Source organism: Rhinoderma darwinii, chromosome 2, assembly GCF_050947455.1.
Source record: "Rhinoderma darwinii isolate aRhiDar2 chromosome 2, aRhiDar2.hap1, whole genome shotgun sequence".
Taxonomy (NCBI): Eukaryota; Metazoa; Chordata; class Amphibia; order Anura; family Rhinodermatidae; genus Rhinoderma; species Rhinoderma darwinii.
The window spans coordinates 413322431-413346008 of record NC_134688.1 but is presented as its reverse complement, the minus strand read 5'-3'; the positions used below and the strand labels follow the sequence as shown (position 1 = coordinate 413346008).

The following is a 23578-nucleotide window of genomic DNA, read 5'->3' as shown; positions in this document are numbered from 1 at the left end:
ATTTTTAAATTGTATGGTTCCCTGTTGTTTTTTTTTTTTTTTTTAGAAAGAAGTTGCTTAGGGACCTATGATCCATCTATTTCTGCAGAAAGGGGTTGTCCAGTCTCTAAAAATCTGATGGCCTATCCTTGGGATAGGACATCAATAGCTGATGGGTCGGGGTCAGACTCCCGGGACCCCCACCTGTCAGCTGTTTTGTAGGGGGTGCAGCGCTTCATTTCTACTTGCGCACGGTGATTCGCCGACACAGATGTAGGGGCGATTCACAGGTATTGCAGCCGCCTTCTCCCATTCACTTCACGGAGGATAGACCATCAATTTTTAGGGACTGGACAACACCTTTAAATAGGAAAAGCTTCACTACAACCCTTCCTGGACCTTTCACAACACAATCCCATAGTTCAGCTGTTCATTGGCTCTAAGTTGTGACAATCAGAATCAACTCACTGACTAGCAGAGAGTGGGTAATGAGATCCAAATAGCCTCTCCATCAAGATATTTTATGACAAATATATCAACATGACAAACGCTTTCTGCTTCTGAATTAAGTAACAGGAGAATTCTGCAAATAGGACCGATAAGCTTTGAACAGAAAGACTTCAAAGTTACTGCACCTGAGGATTCACGAGCACTGGAAGGAGTTTCAAGTACGCTTTAAGTGATGATGCTCAATAGGCTCCTATGAAAGAGTGTACACTTCTGATACAGGAATATTAGAGTGTGAGCTCCACCGGGGCAGAAAATTATGTGAATTAACCTATTCTCTGTAATATATTAAAACTGCTATGTAACAGATTAGACTCTGTTCACATTAAGTCTGAGCCTTCCATCAGACGTACGTTCAAAGTATTGCTTGACATATACCTCGGACGTACACCATTGTATAGGCATACAGTGGCATATGTCGCCCGTAGGCTCCCATGTTAAAGAAATAAATACAGTGCGGTATATGTTTTTTTTTGGCGGGACGCCCTATTGACACATTTCGCTATATGCCGGGAGATTTTCCTGGCGTATATATGCCAAACGTAGAGCTCAAACGCAGTATGAGCAGAGCCTGACATGTTTGCTGATGTAGATCCTACTGTAACTGTATAAACCACAAGGGGGAGCACAATACATACAAATCCAGCATTAAATAATAGCGGAGCTAAACCGGTCATAGCGTGGCACCGTTTAAAAGAAAGAAGAGCATGCCCCAGGGAGGAAGGCACTGCCGGCAGGTTTTTATAAAGGGAGCAAATTAATTCCTAGCATTTCTTATATTCCCCAATTCAGGCTAATGGTCAGCTTTACTATGGTAGTCAGAATATTTACACTACACTGTATGGAGAAGAGTAACCTACACACTTGTACACCACACGTGGCATTACTTTACATATAGCACAAGGACTTTTCATTGAGAAACATTGCTGCCTTTTGCACGAATGCTCCATTAATCTCAATATAGCAGTCTATATAGCCGAATCAAGAGGTTAACCGGGCTATAGTACTTTTTTTTAGTATTGCCCATGTTACTACAAATATTTATTGGTATTCAAATATTTTCTGGCCCTTATATGACCCTTGTCTGTCCGCGTCTGCATAGAACGAATGCTGCAGCTCAGTTAACATATTGCCTTCCCGCCTCTTGCTATATTTTATACAGATCACTAGGTCACGTGGTCGCTAGTAGTAATAGATCAGTGCCAGACCTATTGGATGAAGGTCAGGAGTCCTTAAGGGCACTTGGCTGCTATACACAAAGTGAAGTGGAATGAAATATATGCTGAGCCACGGATGTATTGCTTACATGTGGCCACGGCCAGACCAGGGGGACATAAAAGTAGAAGCCCTTTTAATTCCAATAAAAAACAAAGTTCATTTATTTGCTTTATTTACAAAAAAGCATTGAAGCGTGGACAACCCCTTTAAGCGTTTAAAGAATGTCTCCACTGATCCCATATAGATCTTTAGAAAAATCTAACCAGTACAGCAGGCTGAAGTGTGGGATGGCATGACCAGACCGCACGAAAGTAGTAGCTTGGCAGCATAATACCAGTCTACCTTCAAGCTAGACAGCAAAGCCATCAATGAAAATGGGGTCACATTTACAACAGATCACTGAAAAAGGAAATTCATTCCTTCTACAAGGACAGGTTAAAAGAGCAGTTCCCAGCCACAATGTTATATGGGGGAGTTCGGTTGCGGGCTTGCGAATTTTGGACAATATTAATACCTAATTTTTATAACTAATTGCGGGATGCGGTCTAGTCCGGGGTTGCGAACCGTCCGTAAAAAAATAAATAAATTCTGCTGTCCGTTCAGACTACACTAGGACATTTTTTTTTTTGTTGCCTTGCACTCTATGACAGAAACGGGAAAAACCTTTTATGCAGTTCTGGATAAACTCCCCATTGCCATGTAGAAAATGTATCCAAACTTCAGTTACAGAAGGACCATTGAACACACCAGGACCCTCCAATGAATACGAATAGCGAATAAGACAACCACTACAAGCTGGTCAATGATCAGGTCACTAGTGGTACAATGCAAAAAAATACTTACTGGATCAAAGACTAACATCCTGCACAGCAGATGAACCGCTTCATGAGTGGCCTGGCTGGACAGTGTATACAAGACGGGAAGAGATGGCTGCAAAAACAAAACACAAGAGATGTAACACGTCTGTAGTGCAGTAAAAGTGCTGAGTTGCTTCAGTGCTCGCCACTTATGCCAGCGGACTGAAATGACCAATTTGGGTGATAGATGCCTGGAGTCCGCCAGCACTGCAGTTCTGTCTCCTCAATTTAACGTCAGCACAGTATCACAGTGAGAATCTTACCGTTTTGAAAGAAATCTGTCCTTGAAAGGAACTACAGTTACTTTAGGAAATATCTAGACTGCTGCGACTTTCTTACAGTAAAATTGTGTAAATGCCTGGCATTGATTTTTGGGCAGGGAGGGCTGTCAACACATTGGGTCTCTGGCGTGTATATATAGCTGAAAAGTTGCCATCAATCTTGCTGAAGCCATGTAATCAGAGGCTGTGGTCTGACACAATTCACACCCACAATACATTCTGCTGAAAAGGCCCTAGGAACTAATGGCATCATTTAAGGGTATTTCAATTAAAAAAAAAGAGAAAGGCTTTTCATAAAGTACAATGAAGACATACAGGTGACACAGCGGCAGTAGTCGTAGTTGGGTGGGTCTAGGTGGGTAGAGAACAAATTATCCAGTCAGGCTGTGTGTACTATGAGGCTCTTTAGTGGGTGCATTTGTGCCCCCTAGTTCAGGTTTATTAAGTCGTAGCTAGAATGTGAAGGAGAGGTCCTCTTAAGATCTCTTGGGGTTGAAAATCTACCCTCTATGTGAATAGTCATGGACATAATTCATAACTAATGCCACACAGGAATTGAGCGGATACATCACGGTGTGTACATGGCTGTAGCAGAGGGACATGGGCTCGGCTCTACTTTAGCTGCCCACTGATTACCAGGAGAAAGATGAGTGGTTTGTGATGGGAAAGAAATGACATTTCATATCTCACCTCATCATTCTGAATTCTCCATCTAAAAAGAGAAATTTGCTAGGTGAAAGAAAAACTTCAGCTGGGGAACACAATGTTCCCTGCTGGTCTGAAAGACTCGCTAACAGTCAGGTCCAATAATTACCACAGTTCTAATTTCCTAAAAATGCCGCTGCGAAGTGCAAAATATAATCACATAACATATAGAAACATATAATATACATTTATAGACAGATTCCTACACGCATAGACTCCAGATTAAAGAGGCAGAGCAGACCCCTCAATGACAAAAAACAAAACACCAGACATCTATATGAAGAGACAGCGCCAGGGACTTGGATTTCAATGGCCGTATATCTCCTCTCAATGCTACACATAGTCCTGCAGTACTTCTCAGTGATTTATAGGATCTATGGTCTTACTTCAATACAGAAATGCAAAGCCATCAGCTTACAAGCCTTCCCTCTAATGCACTATTCTACCGGCTTCACCATTTATTTCTTTACACTTCCTTCAGTAAATAACCCAATAATCCTGGTGCAAAAGAAATAGATCCTTTTTTTTTTTTTTTTTACTGAAATATAAGTAAATTAGGTGCATTCTCCTACCAAACCAAGGCTGGGACCTTTCCATTGGGCACCTGCCTCAACCAAAATCAATGGACCCACTTTAGACAACTGGCAGATAGGAGTGAAAAATAAAAAATCTTTGCCCGCACACATATTGTATATAATGTGTGGTTATTGGCATTGTAGTTGCACAATTTATATGTTACCCACTGGGCTGCACGGTGGATCAGTGGTTAGTCCTGGGTTCATATCTGCATGGGGTTTGAGAGGAACCAGAGTGCCCTTAGGAAACTTAGGGAAAACATACACTCTCCAAAAACACATTGATAAGCTAACTGGCTGTGGTAAATGTATGTGTCTGGGATAGGGAACTTATTGTAAGCCCCTTTCGGTACAGCGACTAATGTGAATGGCGACAAACTCTGTAAACAGTTGCTAGAATAGCAACAATAAATAAATATTACGTGTAGGGAACTGCTGGCGTCACTTGAAAAAATTGGATACCACTAAAAGGATTTGTCCTTGCTAATGTGGACTGCACATGTGTAGCACAGATATTTCCTATTTACTGGCAATCCTGTTTTTTTTTTTATTGTGACCGTGTGTTATTGAGATTTCTCTTTTGTCATGAATACTATTATATGAGCAGTATTTATTGTTCTACATTAAACGGTTTGAAGGCTTTCCTTTGTTTTCCTATCTAATAAAATTATTTTTAAATAAAAAAATTTGTTGGTCCTGCAATGCTTTGTTCTTCCTTGCGGTGGCGCTGCAGGTCCCCTGTAATAACAGCCGATCATGGGTTTGTAGAGGTATGCATCTTGACATTATAACCCCCACAATAAGCCGTTATTGTCAGGGGAACTGCAATGTAAATGCTTGTTTTTCCATTGACTGCAAGGAAACAGCTGCTGTCAGAGAAGGGTCATACAAACTAGAAAATCCTGTCCTAACAATATTCATCACATTATATTGGATATGCTTCTTTTTTTTTCTTTATTGATTCTTGGAGTCGTATGTAATAGTTTACAGCTTGGGAGAATGGAAAAAACATCTTATTACTATTATACTTCTAGGGCCAGAGGTGGTCCACAACACAACTGTTGGCATGACTGACAGCTGGATTCTACTAGGAGTCCTGCTGTCATCATACAGGTCTACCTGTGTAGTGCATGTGTACAAGTTTGTTATTGTATTTATAATGAATCTAATATAATATAGAATTAACTAATATATGGTGAGAAAAAGCACATCAAGTCCAGCAGCTAATTCTGATCATGAATTTTTTTGTCTTGAATGGAGATAATTGTACAGTTCTACATCAGGACGCCAAATTAGAATGGTTGCGCTCCTCTAACAGAGGCAGGCACAGTATAAGTGACAGCTTGGCATACGTGCACCTGCACATTGGTCATGTTAGGATGTGCTGACCAACTTTTTTGTGCTATTTTTTTTTGTGTATTTGTGTCAATGCAGCAGAATCCATTCTCATCAGATCTCAATAGGACACCAATGCTAAAGACGTGAAGGAGTTCCAGGATTCTGTAATGAAGTTGTCCCTTTAACTAAAAAAAACAAAAACATAGAAAAGGCAACTCAGCGCTAGATCACCGACTAATAAATAATTCTAAGTCTACAAGGTGACTCAAGTGTCATTCCTGCAGCACGTGATACTGTTGTGCGACTGGGAAAAATCTGCGGTGCCCTGTGACGTTGGAGTTATCGGTCAATCAAATTGAATCACAAGGGAAAAGATTACTCATAACTGGTGCGAATAGTGGAGTTGCCCACAGTAACCAATGGGATTCCATCTCTCATTCTTCAGAGGCCTTTATTGAAAAAGAAAGAAGTAATCTAATTGGATACGATGGGCAGCTCCTTCTCCTTTCCGTGACATCAGTTTTGATAAATCTTCTCCATTGCGTCACTCAACTACCCCAGATGGCCATATACCGTAACTACTCGAAGTCTATATTTTTTTCCTTTTAAAAAAAAAAAACGAAAAAAGGTTGCCCAAATATATATATATATATTTATTTTTTTTGCATTCCGTCCCTTACATTAATAAGGTTGCAGTGTCCATATAAACATGTGACTGAACCCATATACAACTAGATGAAAACTATGCTTCGGAGTGGACATTTCTGAATGATCTCTCCTTTCCTCCTTCTCCGGGTTTGATGTCCTTGTAATTTTGCTGCCCAGCCATGACATTCCAGTTCAATTTGAAAGTAGAATAGACTTTTTTTCTTTTCATTGGCTTCATTCCCCTGAAGTAACAGACCTTTCCTGCGCTCCAGAAAAACTAACTGGTTTATTGAATTTCTACTTTCTTGTGCTTACTGATTAAATTGTAGACATCGCTCTCCTGGACGCCGCGTTTCCTGCTCTAATGGCTTCACTGAACCTATTCCTTCACCAATGGTTTGTCCTGCAGCTCGGAGCTTTTCAGCGCTGACAGATGGGGACTGTGGCTTAAGGGTTAGTAATACTCAGATTTTCTTTGCCTGCTGGGAAATAGATTTCTCTATTTGTCCCCCTGTAACTATGTTTTTTGTTTGCAGAGTGACCCATGCTTGGCTTATGACAGGGCTCCTGGTTACATGGCAGGGATATTGTCGTTTGGGCAAGGTGCCAAACTGATGCCCTGCATTATCTCTCCTGTCTGAGTATTAATGGAATCCGATCACAATAAATGAAAGTGACAGCACGCTGAATTCCACAGTAAAGCACAACTGGGTCAGCCATAAAAGCACAATACTCTGATAATAATGCTCAGTGCACCCTTATACATAGAGATGGCACGCTCAGCGGATACAGGTTAAGGAGAAAATATGGCTATTTGCTAATTATTATTATTTTTTAATAGAAATGTCAGATTTCTTGGCTGTGAGCAGTGGCTCCTCTAATGCAACAATGGATTTACCCCCTTAAGCAACCACAACCCACTTGTGTCAAACCATCTGGACCATTTTTCTGACCAGATCTGGGATGTAAGAAATCAATCATTCTTCTGAACGCAAAAACAGCAAATATGGGAGTCGGGATGAAAAGCGCTTTAAAGTGGTTGAATGAAAATGCCTCTAAAAGCTCAAATGCTGGAGGAACATCTAACAGAAGCTGGCTTACTATGCAAATAAACAGCAATGACCCAGCAATGGAATAATCTGATTTGAACACATGGAGACAGAGCAAATTAAGTACATGGAACATGGGGAAAAAAAAAAGGAAAGGCATGGAGGACCGGATTTGCACGCATACATCAAACGCCACTAAAAAAAACAAAACTTACTATGTAGGCATCAATATTACAGATAATCTATGAAACGTACTATACTCATATATATATCACAACTATAGTCAAAGAATTCTAAATCAAAACAGGACACTTTCAAGGTGCTTTTATGGACAGATGATACAGAAAGAGGCATGGGCATTAAAAGCAGATGAGATACATGATGTGGAGAAGGCAGAGCGCTACATGAGACCACCACTCGTAGCGATCACATCCTGCCTGCAGCGACTGTCATATCTGTATCCGGCCTCCACTGACCTCATGACATACATGTCCCTATAGAGGCTGTGCCAAGGATTATAAAGGGAGAAAAACGACAACTAATAGCCACTGCACAAGTATTCAACAGATGCCCAGTCAGGCCGCCATATGCTCGCCACTGATGCAATTTGTTGTGCACATGGTCTATAATCGGGTTTACCATAATATTTGGTTTACAGATTTATTTTATTTTCTTTGATATAGTCTGCTAGTATATAAAGAATGAGAAATATTAGTAAGAACAGTCAGTGCAAATAAATCCAGATATCAGTATCACTCAGAAGGAATATCTTGCGGGGTGGAAGATTGGCTGGTTCTGGGCAGGAGTGCCATCCTGTGGGCACTGTATTCTCATGCAGGTGGATGTTCAGATTTAGCTTTAGGAACGATGAATTTACGAATGCAGTCACTCCAGTTTTCTGGAGTAATTGCATTAAAATGAATGCTGCTCATATTGAATACCATATATATTACTTAGGGGTTATGTGTATTAAAAGGGGCCATGGCTTTCAAGTGTCACCAAGCAGGACTGACTTATGCCACTTATCTGTTCAGAAACGGTGGTGGCAAGCATTGGCAGGAGCCCACTCTGGTGGGCCTAATATTGCCCGCCCCGCCCCAAGGACTCTGCATCATCATCAGCCTCTATGATTGGATGGACTGCTCTGTGAGCGGCTGATAACTAGACCCCAAAGCATATTACCATTAATCTCTATACCACCCTACGGTTGGCACTGGCATTAACCCTTTCACTATGCTAGATCACCAGAGATATTGGCATGAAGTCCTGTGATACGCTAGACACTGTTGCCATTAACTCCTTTACTCCCTGGGACTCTACAATAAGCTATTATCTTCCGGCTAAAAGCGATGCAGGAAAACTTTAAAACTGAGGATGTTTCTGTGCAACCGTACGCTAAATTCACAGTAGGCCACTGTCACACGATAAACGGATTGGCTCCTTTTGACAAGCCCTTTCCATGCGCCCTATGGATGTAGTAGAGCGGAATCTCTTGCTTGAGCTCACCCCCCCCCCCCCATTACCCAGAGCTGTTGTAAAGAGTGGCCACGTCTCTGGAGGATCCGGCTCATCTGTGAATCTTAGCGGTTATGCCACATAAAGGGCCCCCTCCTCAGCTGTCTGTGGTTGCTCCTGTGGGGGATACATTCCTATTTCAGACTAATATACTCATGTAAAAAAATATATTCCTGAATGTAATAAAAAGTAGTCTGTTCATTTTGTAAAATTCCAGACTTACAAAACCACCTTAAAAAACAAGGCTAAGTGATAATTCTAGGGATGAATATGAAGCAAAATCATTTTGCAGATAACGTGATGTCTCCAATAAGCGGCTTTATTGGATACCAAGATCAGGGCAGAAATATATTGATTACAAAGCGTGTCTACTGCCAATCTGAGGTGCCCGCTCAGTGGTCTGACTGATAAATGGTGGCATCTTACTGGCCGTGATCTCATTCTGAAATATTACCATTGTGCATTTGGCCATGAGGAAACAGCAGCATTAACATTTCGTCAGTGCCAAGTCGTTCTTTTTTTCCCTTAACCCTAGGTTATTGATGTGTTTCAGAGAACATGAATATGCGCCATTTCCAATCTATTTAATGAAATGTTTTGTACTGAAAAAAAAAGTAAAGAAGCTGCTTTACCTGTTTATGAGGACCCCTGAGTATATGTGCCTTGGCACCTTCACAAGCTGTCCTCATTGCTTCAAGTGATGGTGTACCCAACAAATCCGTGATCAAGTCCAACTGCAGAATCAAAAAAAAAACCACAAGGGCAGATTTATTAATTTTGTCCTAAATTTATAGATAAAGTTAGACCAGACAGGCAGAAACTGCGCCATCACAATTACACACATTGTATGATGAATTTGGTACAACTTGCCACGATAGATTTTTTTTTTCCCCAATAAGTCCCCTCACTTTACACCAGTATTTTATTTTGCACCTTCTTTGAACACCTTAGTCACACACCTTTTTCTATTCACTTTTCTAAACGGTCGAAGATACAAAAAGTGTCTGCAACACAATAGATGTGGCACTCAGCATGTACACAACTTGTTTTTACCCAATTTGTGCCAAAACTCTGGTGCATTTTTCTTAGTAACTTTCTTTCGTTTCAATAGTTTTTTTTATTAAAGATTTTTGTTTGAAAAGGAAATTGACATATACATTGTGTCATTGAATACAACATCTGCATACATATATAAATATAGAAAATGCAATATACATCCAATGCAATTTGTTCAAAGAAAATAAACAATTCGCTTCTATCAGCGAAAAAGAAAAATCCAAATCAGGATACATGTATCTGTATAAGAAGTAATTAACAGAATTACAAAAGAAGAAACAACCACCGTGGAGAAGTTTGATCTTTAAAGCGCACTCATTCCATCGTCAGTAGGTAATCAGGACATGATAGCAAACCCCTTCATACATGTGTAGAGTAACAGCTATGGCTTATATAAGGCACACTGAGAGACCAAAGTTCCCATGTGGGTGTAAATTTCTTATAGGAATCATTTCCCAAAGCAATGGTTTTTTCATAGGTATATGGGAGAGGAAATCTACTTCCAATGGCGGGTTATAACGAATTTTGCCATGACAAGGATTTTGAATATCAGACATCGCACCTTCATAGGGAAATTTTCTAATTCAAGGAAAAGCAATGGTAATTGGCGAACCTGAGGGATTTGGCTGCGAGTTACAGTAAACAAAAGATGGAATATTTGATTCCAATACGTAGTTATTTTTGGACACCCCCAAAGAACATGATACAGGTACCCAATATGGCTGCATCCCCTCCAGCACATAGGTGAGGAACTGGGAAACATTTTGTGAAGTCGATCAGGTGTAATACCATCTCAAGGATGTCTTCACCGTGGCTTCCAAGTGTTGGATACAAGGGAGCGCTATGTGGAGAAGTTTAAAAGAAGCCATCCACATGGTAGCCGTAAACGAATAACCAATTTCTCTTTCCCAGGTTTTGAGGACGGGATTTAGAAAAACAAAAATGAGAATGCAGTGTATTATATATACACACCGTTCAACCCCCTAGTGCGATTAGAGAGAATCCCAAATAAACCAAAATTGCATAAGGCTATGAAGTTATTATTTTTGGAGGAGCAATGCCTAACCTGCAAATATCTATAGAATTCCGACTGGTAAAGGGCGTATTTTGAAACCAGATATTCAAAGGTAACAAATTGATTATCTACAAATAGTTGAGAAACATGAAGTATACCCTTATCTATCCAATTCGAAATAACAAAGTTAGAGATTAAAAGTGTGAAGAGATCCAAAGAAATATACGTTTTAGGCAGCGTGACCCGTGTATGAGCGTTACTCTGACCATATGACCAGCATTCCAAGGAAATTTTTATCAGCGGGGACAACTCACAGGAGGGAGAAATCTCCCAATAATTCAAAAACAAAAGTAGTTTTTAAGCTGCTTGGAGCTAAATAAGAAGCTTCTATTTGCAACCATTGCTTATCAGTATCATTGTTCCACCAGCTAGACATTTGGGCCACCTGAGTAGCAATGTAGTAACTATGAATGTCAGGAACACCCAGACCTCCCACCTTTCTATCTTGCGTCAAGATCTTTCACGCTATTCTGGGTTTATAACCATTCCATAGGAACTGGGAGAGAGTAGTTTGGGCTGCGTTGAAAAATGCCTGTGGAACTTTAATTGTGAGGGCTCTAAAAAGGTATAATAATTTAGGAAGTAACAGCATTTTATAAGCGGCTATCCTAGCTAGCCAAGAAACTTCATATTTGAGGAGGTTAGTCGCTCCAGTTTGTATGATCTGCAAAAGAGGCTCGTAATTAGTTTTATATAAGTCGCGAAAGGAAGCGGTGAGAGTGATCCCCAGGTATTGAATTTCCTTCAATTTCCAATCGACAGGGTATTGTGTCTTGAGAAAATGTAGTGTAGAAGGATCTAAATAAAACGGAAGGACCTGAGTTTTTTGTGCGTTCAACTTATAGTAGGAAAGTTTCCCGAAAGCAGTGATAGTATCAATAGCGGAGGCAATTGAGGGTTCTGGATGTGATAGAGAGAGAACAACATCATCGGCATATAGGGAGATAATATGTGATCTATCAGCGTTGGGAATACCTTGAATCCCATTATGATTTGTAAGGTGTTGTGCAAGCGGTTCCATTGAACGAATAAAAATTATAGGAGATAAAGGGCAGCCCTGACGTGTACCATTTGATATATGAAAATCTCCAGAAAGTATACCATTAGTATAAACCCGAGCTGAAGGTGCAGAATATAAGGCCATCATAGCACTAAGAATATCTCCCTCAAAACCCATCTACTTCAAAGTCGAGAAGACATACGACCAGTTAATGCGGTCAAAGGCCGTCTCCGCATTCAGGGCCATCAGTACTGCAGGAGTTTTCCAGGATTCGATAATATGCAATGAGTTTAGGATCTTTCTGGTATTATCTGGGACCGGACGACCCTTAACAAAACCTACTTGATCCAGTCCTATTTAGTAACTTTCTGTCAACGAGTTCAAGAAATCATTTTTGCTAGGCCATTGATAGGAATGAGTAACATACCTGCAAATACAGCCACTCAATAGTTTTCCGGTCTCGATTTAATACTGGTTACAATGGGGAGAATTTATTAAGACTGGCGTTTCATTTGCTGGTCTTATTCGAAAGTGCGCTGGAGTAAGGTGCGCCTAATTTATTAAGAGAAACGCTGTGAGCTGGCATAGATTTAAGCTATAATTTACGCCAATTTCTGGCATAAATTATAGTAAATATGACGGGCCGTGGGGGCCCTGCCCCTCCAGCTAAGGCCCAGCCATATAGTGGCATAAGCAGAGTCAAAAAGAGAAAGTTGCAATATTTTCCCAAGTGCGAGTTTGTGTGCCAAATTGCAACTTTTCTATGCTGGAAAATTGGTGTAGATTGTTTGATAAATTTCCTCCTAGGTCTTTAAGCCACCTGTATTATGCAGCTGCATTTTCAAATAGACTAGCATGTCCACACGTAACGGATTTGCTGCAGCATTTACACATCATCTAGCAGATAATCCGCTGCAGAAAACCTGCACCATTTCATGTGTTTTTTATTGCAGATTTTTGCGGCGTTTTTTTTCCCGAGGGCTGTGTGATGGTGATATTTCTTCTTCCTGCGAGGTTATTTTCACCCCAGTAAGAAATTATGCAGCGTTTTCGTATCAAATTACACAGTACATCAGAAAAACACAGGATAGGGGATACCTGTGTGATCGCTGGCAGCGATAAGGAGAACGGGGGAACGAAAGTCCCCCAAAGATCTCCATGACAAACCTCGGACTTCCGGAGTCTGCGCAGTTCAATAAAAATGAAAGGTGCGCTGGTCACAAGCGCGACCAGTGCACAATTCATTTCTATGGAGCTGCAGACAGACCCCGGAAGTCCGAGGTTTGTCATGGAGAACTTCGGGGGACTTTCGGTCCCCCGTTCTCCTTATCGCTGGGCGTCCCAGCGATCCCACATGTATCCCCTATCCTGTGGATAGGGGATGCATGTCTTTTGTAGGAACAACCCCTTCAGTGGTGTCGCGCTGTAGCAGCCATAGCGGCTGCTAGCGGAGCCTCCGGCCATGGGAGGGGGGGCCCGTGCCGGCGGGTGGCACGGGCCCCCTCATGCTGCGGGCCCGGTAGCAGCCGCTACGGCTCCTATAGCGGTAGTTACGCCACTGTATGGCACATCCAGTGGGCAAACTTCAGCCCACTACAGGGAGGCGCATAAATTGGTTGGCAACAGCCTTACATCATTTACAGAACATAGGAAGCAGCCTGGAGGAGATTGTGACAATCGATGAATACACATGGCTAAGAAGATTTGTGGTGGTCATACTGTGCATTCCTGGATTGTGGCTATGCAACAGCACTTTATTAACCAGTTCAGGATCTGGCTATTTTGAGCCTTCAGGACCAGACACCGTTTAGCCCTTTTTAGCACGTCTTAGTTAAATGGCTATAACTTTATTTGTTAGGCTAACGATGTGATTTTTGCGATGTTTTTTTCCGTAGACAATGCAGGTTTCTTTTTTTATCTTTTTTATACACCTCGTTTTTGCTATTTTAGAATTTTTATTCTTAAATTTTGAAAATAATAGTAAAAAAAATAAGTTTTTTTACGTTTTAGCTATTTTTTTTTTTTGGTAATAACATAGTTTTACCCTAAAATAGACCTTTTATTTGTGATCGTCATTGTCTACCGTAAATTTTAATATATTACATGTCTATATTAGGGTAATTGAGTCAGCGCTAGCGTTACAACAATGATTGGCGGGGGGGGAATGTTTTTTTTTGGCGTGGGTACTTATGAGTAAATATTATGAATTTTTTTTGCACGTTACTATTTTTTATTACGGTGGTCTGTCCCTCAAAGGTCAAAAATACCTTTGGGGAACTTTATATATTTTTTTTCTTTCTTTTACTCCATGTTTTTCCACTGTAACTGGAGCTGCACAGCAGCCCCAGTTACAGGGGAAATCAGCCCTCTCATAGTGACGATTGGCACTAATAGGGCTGTGCTGGGTCTAGTAAGACCCAGCAGCAATCTGTCAGTAACGGCACCCGGCGATCATGTGACCAGTCACATGAACGCCGGGTGCAATAGAGACAGCGGCGCGGCCGCTGCCTCTATTCCTATACACAGCGTTCATTGAGCGCTGTGTACAAGTGATCGGAGAAGACAGAAGCAGCAAAAGCCTGGCTCCCCGGCAGTCACTGACAGCCGGAGACCCGACATTCAGCTGCCCGATCGCTCGGGCAGCAAGTTAAAACCCGAGCCGTAAAAAGTCTATGGCTCGGGTTTTAAGGACCCTGACCGCAGGCCGTAAAAACACAGCCAGCAGTCGGGAACCAGTTAATACTATGTGCCATAAAGACATAGGTTAACCCCTTAACGCTATGTGAAGTAATAGTACGTCACAGCCGTTGTCCTGTTAACGCGAACTGACAGACTATTTCGTCATAACGCTATCACGGCTTCAAGGCAAGGACCAGAGCTACCCTCCGATCCGGCCGATTAACCCCTTATATAAAGCGCTCAAAACCGAGCGCTGCATCTATGGTGTTTGCAAGCAGATCGGAACCCCGCAATTAAATCGCCGGGTTCTAATGACTGCTCCGGCAGACCAGAGGCCTAACAATGGCCTCCTGTCTGCCAAGTATGGATGCCTGCTAGGTCCCGCCCAGAGGCTGGGCCTAGAAGACGTTCAGCCGCTGTAAAAAAAGCAGAGCAGAGCTTGCGCCATCAGCCACCGGTGTCGGCTAGATGTTACAGCGGACACCGTGCTGTAACGGCAGGAAACAGAGCTAGCTTCGATCCCTGCCATTAACTTTTAGATGTCATGATCAAAAGCAATCGCGGAATCTTAGTAGTTTGCAGCGATCGACACGATGTGATCGTGAGGATGCCGATCATTGCTATGGCAACCAGACGCCTAACAATGGCTTCCTAGTCTGCCACGTAGAATAGCCTATTAGGCCCCGCCCAGAGACGGGACCTAATAGGCTTGCTGTAAGTGAATGACTGACAGCTCTAATTAATTGCACTCCGTGGGTAGTGCAATGCATTAGAGTAAAGATCAGAGGTGCAGGCCATCAAGTCCCCCTAGTTAAAAAAAAAAAAGTTAAGAAAAATGTTGAATAAAAGTGTAAAAATAAAAGTTTCAAGTTAATAAAAAAAACACTGCCTTTTTCCCTATAATAAGCCTTTTATTATAGGAAAAAAATGAAAACGTTAAAAAAAGTACACATATTTGGTACCGCCGCGTCTGTAGCGACCCAATCTATAAAACTATAATGTTATTTTTCCAGCACGGTGAAAAAATAAAATAAAAAACAATGCCATAATCGCTATTTTTTTACTACATTACACTACCCTCTTATTATGCCCTGATGTTCTCCGCACAGCTTAAGTGTGCCCCCACATTATAAACTGAAATACCAGTAAAACTCCAAACAGAAAAACTGCCAAGAAAAATCTGCGCGCCAAAAGTCAAATGGCGCTCCCTCCCTCCTAAACCCTACAGCACGCCTAAACAGCAGGTTAGATCCACATATATATGGAATCGCCATACCCGGGTGAACTAGCTTAGCAGTTTTACGTGGTGTGTGTCTTTGGTGGCACAAACTGTGCCAACTTATTGTGCACTAAAATGGCATATCAGAGGAAATTTGCAATTTTCACTTTGCACCATGTGCTGCCCATTAATTACTAATGAAAAACACCTGTGTGGTCAAAATGCTCACCCCTTAGGGTATGTTCACACGCAGTGAGCAAAAACGTCTGAAAATACGGAGCTGTATTCAGGCGAAAACAGCTCCTGATTTTCAGACTTTTTTTTTAACAACTCGCGTTTTTCAAGTCAATGAAAAACGCCTCCAAAAACGTCCCAAGAAGTGTCCTGCACATCTTTTGATGAGCCGTCATTTTACGCACCGTATTTTGACAGCGACGTGTAAAATAAAGGCTCGTGGAAACAGAATATCGTAATTCCCATTGAAAGCAATGGGCAGATGTTTGCAGGCGGATTAGGGGCGTTTTTTCAGGCGTAATTCGAGGCGTAAAACGCCCGAATTACGTCTGAAACCACTGCGTGTGAAAATACCCTCAAAATGCCTTAAGGAGTATAGTTTCCAAAATAGGTGGGGGTTTGTTTTACTATTTGACCTCCGAGCCCTTTAATTGCGGGCCAATGCTGTGAAAATCACCAAAATAGACCTCAAATACGCATGGTGCTCTTCACTTCTGAGCCCTGTCATATGCCCAGGCAAATAATAAATGCCTTGAGGGGTGTAGTTTCTAAAATGGGGTCACTTCTCGGGGGCTTCCACTGTACTCTGGTACCTTAGGGTTTTGCAAATGTGACATGGCGCCCAAAAACCAATCCATCAAAATCTGCATGACAAAAATAGCGCTCCTGCCATTCTGAGCCCTGCCGTGTGTCCAAACAGCAGTTTATGACCACATGTGGGGTATCGACATGCTCAGGAGTAATTGCTTCACAAATGTTGGGGTGATCCTTTTTCCTTCATCCCTTGTGAAAATGAAAAAACTTCAACTTTTTAGTGGAAAAAAAATGTTGATATTCATTTTTACTGCCTAATTTTAATAAATTATGCAAAAGACTAGTGGGGTCTAAATGCTCACTATACCCCTACATATATTCCTGAAGGGGTGTCGTTTCCCAAATGGGGACACTTTTGGGGGATTCCTACTGTTTTGGCCCTGTAGGCACTTTGCAAATGTGACATGGCACCCGAAAACCATTACAGCTAAATTGGAGCTCCAAATGGTGATCCTGCCCTTTTGAGCCCTGCCGTGTGTCCAAACAGCAGTTTATGACCACTTATGGGGTATTGCCGTAATCTGGAGAAATGGCTTTTCAAATGTTGGGGTGCTTTTTCTCCTTTATTCCTTGTAAAAATTGAAAATGTTCACATTTTATCAGTAGAGAATTTAGCTTTTCAACTTGGCCCAATTCCACTAAATTCAGCAAAAAACCTGTGCGGTCAAAACTATACCCCTCGATAAATTCCTTCAGGGGTGTAATTTCCAAAATGGTGACTTTTCGGGGTGTTTCCATGGTTTTGGCCCCACAAGACCTCTTCAAACCGGACTTGGTGCCTAAAATATATTCTAATAAAAAGAAGCTCCCAAAATCCTCTAGCTGCGCCTTTGCTTCTGAGGCCTGTTCTTCAGTCCGTAAGAAAACTAGGGTCATCTGTGGGATGTTTCTAAAAACTGCAGAAATAAATATTGAGTTGCATTTCTCGGGTAAAAAAATGATTCAAAATGAATTTCTGCAAAAAAAAAGGATTAATTTGTAAATTTCATCCCTACTTTGCTTTAATTCTTGTTAAATGCCTAAAGGGTTAATAAACGTTCTAAATGCTGTTTTGAATAATTTGAGGGGTTTAGTTTTTAAAATGGGGTGATTTATGGGGGTTTGTATTGTATGGGCCCCTCAAAACCACTTTACAATTGAACTCGTCCCTGAAAAAATAGCCTTTTGAAATTTTCTTGAAAATGTGAGAAATTTCTGCTAAAGTTCTAAGCCTTGTAACATCCTAGAAAAATAAAAGGATGTTCAAAAAACGATGCCAATCTAAAGTAGACATATGGGAAATGTTAATTAGCAACTATTGTGTGTGGTATAACCATCTGTCTTACAAGCAGATACATTTAAATTTAGAAAAATGCAAAGTTTTGCAATTTTTCGCTAAATTTTGGTGTTTTTCGCAATTAAATACTTAATGTATCAACCAAATTTTACCAGTAACATAAAGTCCAATGTGTCCCAAGAAAGCAATCTCAGAATCGCTTGGATAGGTAAAAGCATTCCAAAGTTATTACCACATAAAGAGACATCAGATTTGAAAAAAAATGGGGCTGCATCCAGAACATGCCAACTAGTCCATGTCCTTAAGGGGTTAAGATGAATTTACCATAATACACATAAGTCATATGGCCCAAATGTAATTTTGTCACAGTACGTGAGCCATTGGCTGGTCAGCAGTGGTGGTTTTGTTACATTTACAGAAACACTCCAGTCATCACATATTACACGAATGACGCCTCTTGTAGGATACCAATTACAATTGGTGTCTGTAAAATAGTCTAATGTAAATTATTTTCATTAGCTCTCTTAATGCATCATAATTTCCAACTGCTCGTTCCCACCCTGTGAAACTTCGTGGTCACTCGACTGTGAACACTTGCCGACGGACACTTTAAAAAGGAAATAACAAGTGGAGGTGGAGTCTGACATTTTTTGGCCTGGTAAAGTGTGTATCCTAGAGATAGCATATATTAGCTACTAGAAAGCTTTTATAATCTGCATACGTCGAATACATACGAGTACTGTGTGATAGCAGACTTCATCTTTTAAGTTTTACTTTCAACGTCTTACCAATTCCTTAACACGCCATTGATGCGGTCATCCTATGGTTGGATTGAGGAAGGAGCTAGATATTGTTGCCTGTCAAGTATCATTCCCATATACTATAAGCTTGCTACTCTACAAAATAGCAGGGAAAGGGTGTATTTTTTTTTTATATATATAAAAACTGGGTACATTTTTTTAATTTTTTTTTTCAAAATAAGGGTATGTTCACACGCTGAGTCAAAACGGTCTGAAAATTCGGAGTGGTTTTCTTTTTCGCAGCAGTTTTTTTTACGCGGCCATTTTTCAACGTAAAAAAAACAGGCCATCGGAACAGAAAGCCGTTTTTCCCAATGGGCAGATGTTTGGAGGCGTTCTGCTGTAGATTTTTCGGCCTTTTTTTTGGCAGTTTACGGCCCGAAAAACGGCCGAAAATAGGCCGTGTGAACATACCCTAACAAGCACAGAACATTTTACACACAGAGTGTCAGTAAACACACTGACATACAAACATAACATGTCAGTCATCACATACATCTGTAATAACCTATTAAGGGGAAGGGTGCACTTTAAGGATATATGGAAAAGCATTAGTTCTGGAGGTTGAAAGGCTTCCAAAACGGCTTCTTTAAAACACAAAAGCTCCTCTATAAAAAGATCTCGGGCAGCATGTTACTAGGTGGAAGGTGTGTAAGATGAGTCATAGTGCGGGCAACGCAGAGTTAAAGAGATCAGTAGGCAAATATACCTGTCAGGGAAAGAAAAGAGTATAATTCAACCTTTATCAGTAGGGGTTTGTGCACCTGGTCCTCAGCGCTTGCCAAAGGATTGTTGTGAATGCGGCAGCTGAAGTAGTAATCGGAACAAATTCTCCCCGGAGAACGGTAATTGCTACAAAACTGCTCGGTGCGTCGTTGCTTAGGAGAAAAAGACACCTGGGTATCATGTTCTTTTGAAGGGCTAAAGAAAATTAATAACATTGGTGAAGTAGAATTGTCTTACTCCTGCTTAGAAGCCAAGTTTTTATGCTCATGCTCTTCCAGTGCATAAATGCCCCCTACTTACAAAGTTGTGACTCTCAAAACTATCGCACATTGGCTAGATCTGCAAGAGGAAAATACAGGATTATCTCACCTAACCTACCAGGGAAAACGAAAAGGAGAAATAATATCAAAAAAGATGTGCACTTCTGTTATCACTGCCAATCCCTGGTTATCTTGGGTCATAGACAGCATCGCCTCATAAAATGGGAGGGGGGGGGATCCTGGAAATAGAACTCTCACACGCTAGATTTCTAAAAATGGAAATTCCTATTAATGGAAGTCAATGAAGGATTTGTGCCGTCCTAAATACACCACATTTCAGAGGACCTGTATATCACATAAATCTATACATTTGCGGTTTTTCCATTGCTCTACCTGTCAGATTTATACATATGCAACATTTACCATTGCGTCCAGATTGCACAATGTTTCCCCCAATTGACTAATAATAATCGTTAAATAAAAAAATGATGACTAGATAATAAAATGCCTTGGTGTCAAACAAACGTGGAAAATGTCTTTTATAAAATCTAAAATCGAGAGTAAATCTAGTGATGATTATCCGCCATCACCGGAGCCCGGCCTATAGTACAAGCTCCGCTAGAAGTCGCCATGGCACAGGCAACCAGCTCATCAGTCATCATTCAAGTGGTCTGAGGACGGATCTTTCCCAAGCCGTCTACTGATGAATTAATTCGCTAATTCCTTCCTCTCTTTCAAAAATGTTTCTGAGGAGACTAATAAGTTACAGATCAAAAGTACTTGAGGAATTGTACAAATGCCGTCTGAAATCTTTGATCTCGTTTCAAAGCTTCCTTTCCGTATATCCAAACAACTGCATGAGGAATCACAGGCGGAACAAATACTTTGCTACTTTGATAAGTTAGGTGAGGGAAAGGATATACCGACTAGAACGCTAATGAGCAGGTTTTGGAAATCTAATTATTTTTTGATTTGTCCATTTTTCCGACACTCTGTGTACATAGTAGTCACGCTTCATTTTTTTTTTATTTTTTTTAAACCGTGACATGATGATTATGTTCTTATCCATTCTTTGCGTATTCGATTTCGGGTCAACGTTACTTCTATTTTGGAGGGAGCGGATTTGTCGTTTATTTTGACTAGACTAATATTTCATTTTCTGTAGCTAAGAGTCCAACAATGTTCCTGTAACGTTTTAGATATGAAAAAGGAAACGGCTCACATTCTAAACGTAGACATTTTAACACAAATAATAGAGACCAGCTGCGCAGCAACTTTTGGGGTATTTCCCATAACTTCTTAGACTACATATATCTGGAAGTCCCCAAAATCGAGAAACGTACAGAATTTCTGTTTAAATAAACAGACTACTTTTCTATACTGGTCATGAGCTTTTGGGATGTTACCTAACCCAAAATAGCATGTAGGTTGTATAACACATAACAAGTACAGAGACTGCTAGCGAGGTTTGCCGTAAAGTACCATTTTGCAGATGAGTGCATAGTTTAACACAAGGACGTAGGAATTTAAGTTTACAACTTAAGAGGGAAAAAAAAAAAAAGTTATATGCTATAGTTCGTTTTTATTATTCTTCAATTTATCCCCATTTAAACATTTGCTCCATGGACGATGCTACCAGGTGTGTGTCTCGTGCAATGTATGAATGCCTTGAACAGTTGTTTGAGGGTGAAGAATTTTAAAATAGATGCCAGCATGTTGTCTATTTGGAAGCCCGGGTATTGGAACCTAAATATGCAGCTTACAACACTCAGGAGCACTGTAGAGAGCAATTTAGAGCTCACTGAGCAGGCACTGGCCGGGGCCAGCGAGATGAAGGTTGGTGGTGGAGGGCATTTCAGGTTCCGGGAAAAAAAAAAACATAGTTGGCATTGCCCCAAGTGTAAAAGTCAGAACAATTACAATATAACAATATAACATTATTTCACCCGCACAGTGAACGCTGTAAAAATGGAACCTAAAAAAGAATTACAGAATCGCAGTTTTTTCACATTTCACCTGACAAAGAATGTTTTTCCAATTTCCCAGTACATTATATGGTACAATAAATGGTGCCGTGAAAAACTGCAACTCAAACAAACAAGCCTTCATACAGTTATGGCTTTTTGAAAGTGGTGAAGAAAAAACAAAAATGATAAATCTAAAAATTGCTCCGGTGGCAAGGGGTTAAATGGACGAGATGGAGATTCTAATGACTGACAGATTATAATAATGTAGTGGGCATAACAGAACTCTGGCTGGAAGAGAGCCATGACTGGGTAATTAATGTGGAGGGCTACACAGTGTTTAGAAGGGATAGAAAAGATAATAAACTAGGGAAGGGGTTTGTCTGTTTGTAAAATCCAACCTAAGACCAGTGCTGACTGGAGAAATTGGGGGAGGCCGTGACAATGTAAATGGATTGGGAGTGGGCAATAATGGTAAATTACTAATTGGAGTTTGATAGAAGTCACCAAACATAGCGGAGGATGAAACGCTGCAAGAAATACGAAAGGAAGCACAAAATACTGGGGTCTTTATTATGGGGAATTTTTAAACTATCCAGACATTAGGCTTCGTTGACATCTGCGTCGTGACTCCATTCATGGTTCCGTCAGAGCTTTCCGTCAGGGGAACCCATGAACGGAATCCAAACTGAAACAAATGGAAACCGTAGGTTTCCGTTTACATCACCATTGATTTCAATGGTGACGGATCCGGCGCATATAGTTTAGGTTTATCAATGTTGTGTAAGGGTTCCATCGTTTTGACGGAATGAGTAGCGCAGTTGACTACGGTATTGATTCCATCAAAACAAACAGTTAACGGTTTCCGTTTGTTTCAGTTTGGATTCCATTCATGGGTTCCCGACGGAAAGCTCAGACGGAACCCATGAACGGAGTTCCGACGCAGATGTGAACAAAGCCTTAGTTGGGACAGAGAGCCTGCTGGATCTGCTAAAAGCTGGACGTTTTTATCCACAATTGAAGACAATTATTTCGCTCAGTTGGTTGATCAACCAACCAGAGGGGATAGTGTGCTGGATCTGGTCTTCTCTAATAGACCACATACAATACCAGATGGGCAACAGTGACCATAATATGGTAAGTTACAAAATAACATTGAATAAAACAGTACAAAGGGGAGCTACAAAAGCCTGGAACTTTAGGAAAGCAAAATTCAATCGAAACAGTCAAAAAGTAAACATCTGATATTAGCCCTCTTCAAGATGACCCTGGGAATATAATTGTAGGGGATAAGGAGATCCGGGATATTAAACACTTACTTTTCCTCACGATTTACGGACGAGCTACCAGTGCCAGATATTCAGGAGGACCGTAATAAAGGTTCTCCACCCAATATTACTCTGTCACCAGTTTATATCTTCTACCTAATCTAATAGGCGCTTTAATGTAAAGAAGTAATGTGTTGCTTTTTTTTAAAAAAAACTTTTATTTTTGACTAAGTTATGAGCATTTTAAGTGTTATGCCAATTTGTTCTAACCCTTTAATGACCAGCCTATTTTAGACCTTAATGACCAGGCTATTTTTTACGTTCTTCCATCGTCGCATTCCAAGAGCGATAACTTTTTTATTTTTGCGTCGACATAGCTGTAGAAGGTCTTGTTGTTCGTGGGACAAGTTGTATTTTTTTTTTTTAATAGCACCATTTTGGGGTACATATAATTTATTCATTAACATTTATTAACTTTGTTTTGGGGGTAATAGAAAAAAACCTGAAATTTTGCCACTTTTCTGCATACTGAATCTACGCCGTTTATCGTGTGGTATAAATAACACAATAACTTTATTCAGCGGTTGTTACGATTGCAACAATATCAAATTTGTATAGATTTTGTATGTTTTACTACTTTTACACAGTAAAAACACTTTTTTCAAAATTATTTGTTTTTGAGTCTTCATATTTGAAGAGCCATAACTTTTTTATTGTTCTGCTGATGCAGTTGTATGAGGGCTTTTTTTTTTGCA

General features: G+C 40.6%; 1 protein-coding gene across 1 annotated transcript in view; it reads right to left on the bottom strand.

Annotated features, from left to right (window-relative positions):
* NLK (nemo like kinase) overlaps positions 1-23578 on the bottom strand; it is a 158651-nt gene that overhangs the window by 5806 nt on the left and 129267 nt on the right. Inside the window, exons 7-8 of the mRNA XM_075854202.1 lie at positions 9305-9406; positions 2548-2634 (exon numbers count right to left, since the gene is read on the bottom strand). Of these exons, the coding sequence (XP_075710317.1) occupies positions 2548-2634; positions 9305-9406 (189 nt within the window). The remainder of the gene's footprint in view (positions 1-2547; positions 2635-9304; positions 9407-23578) is intronic.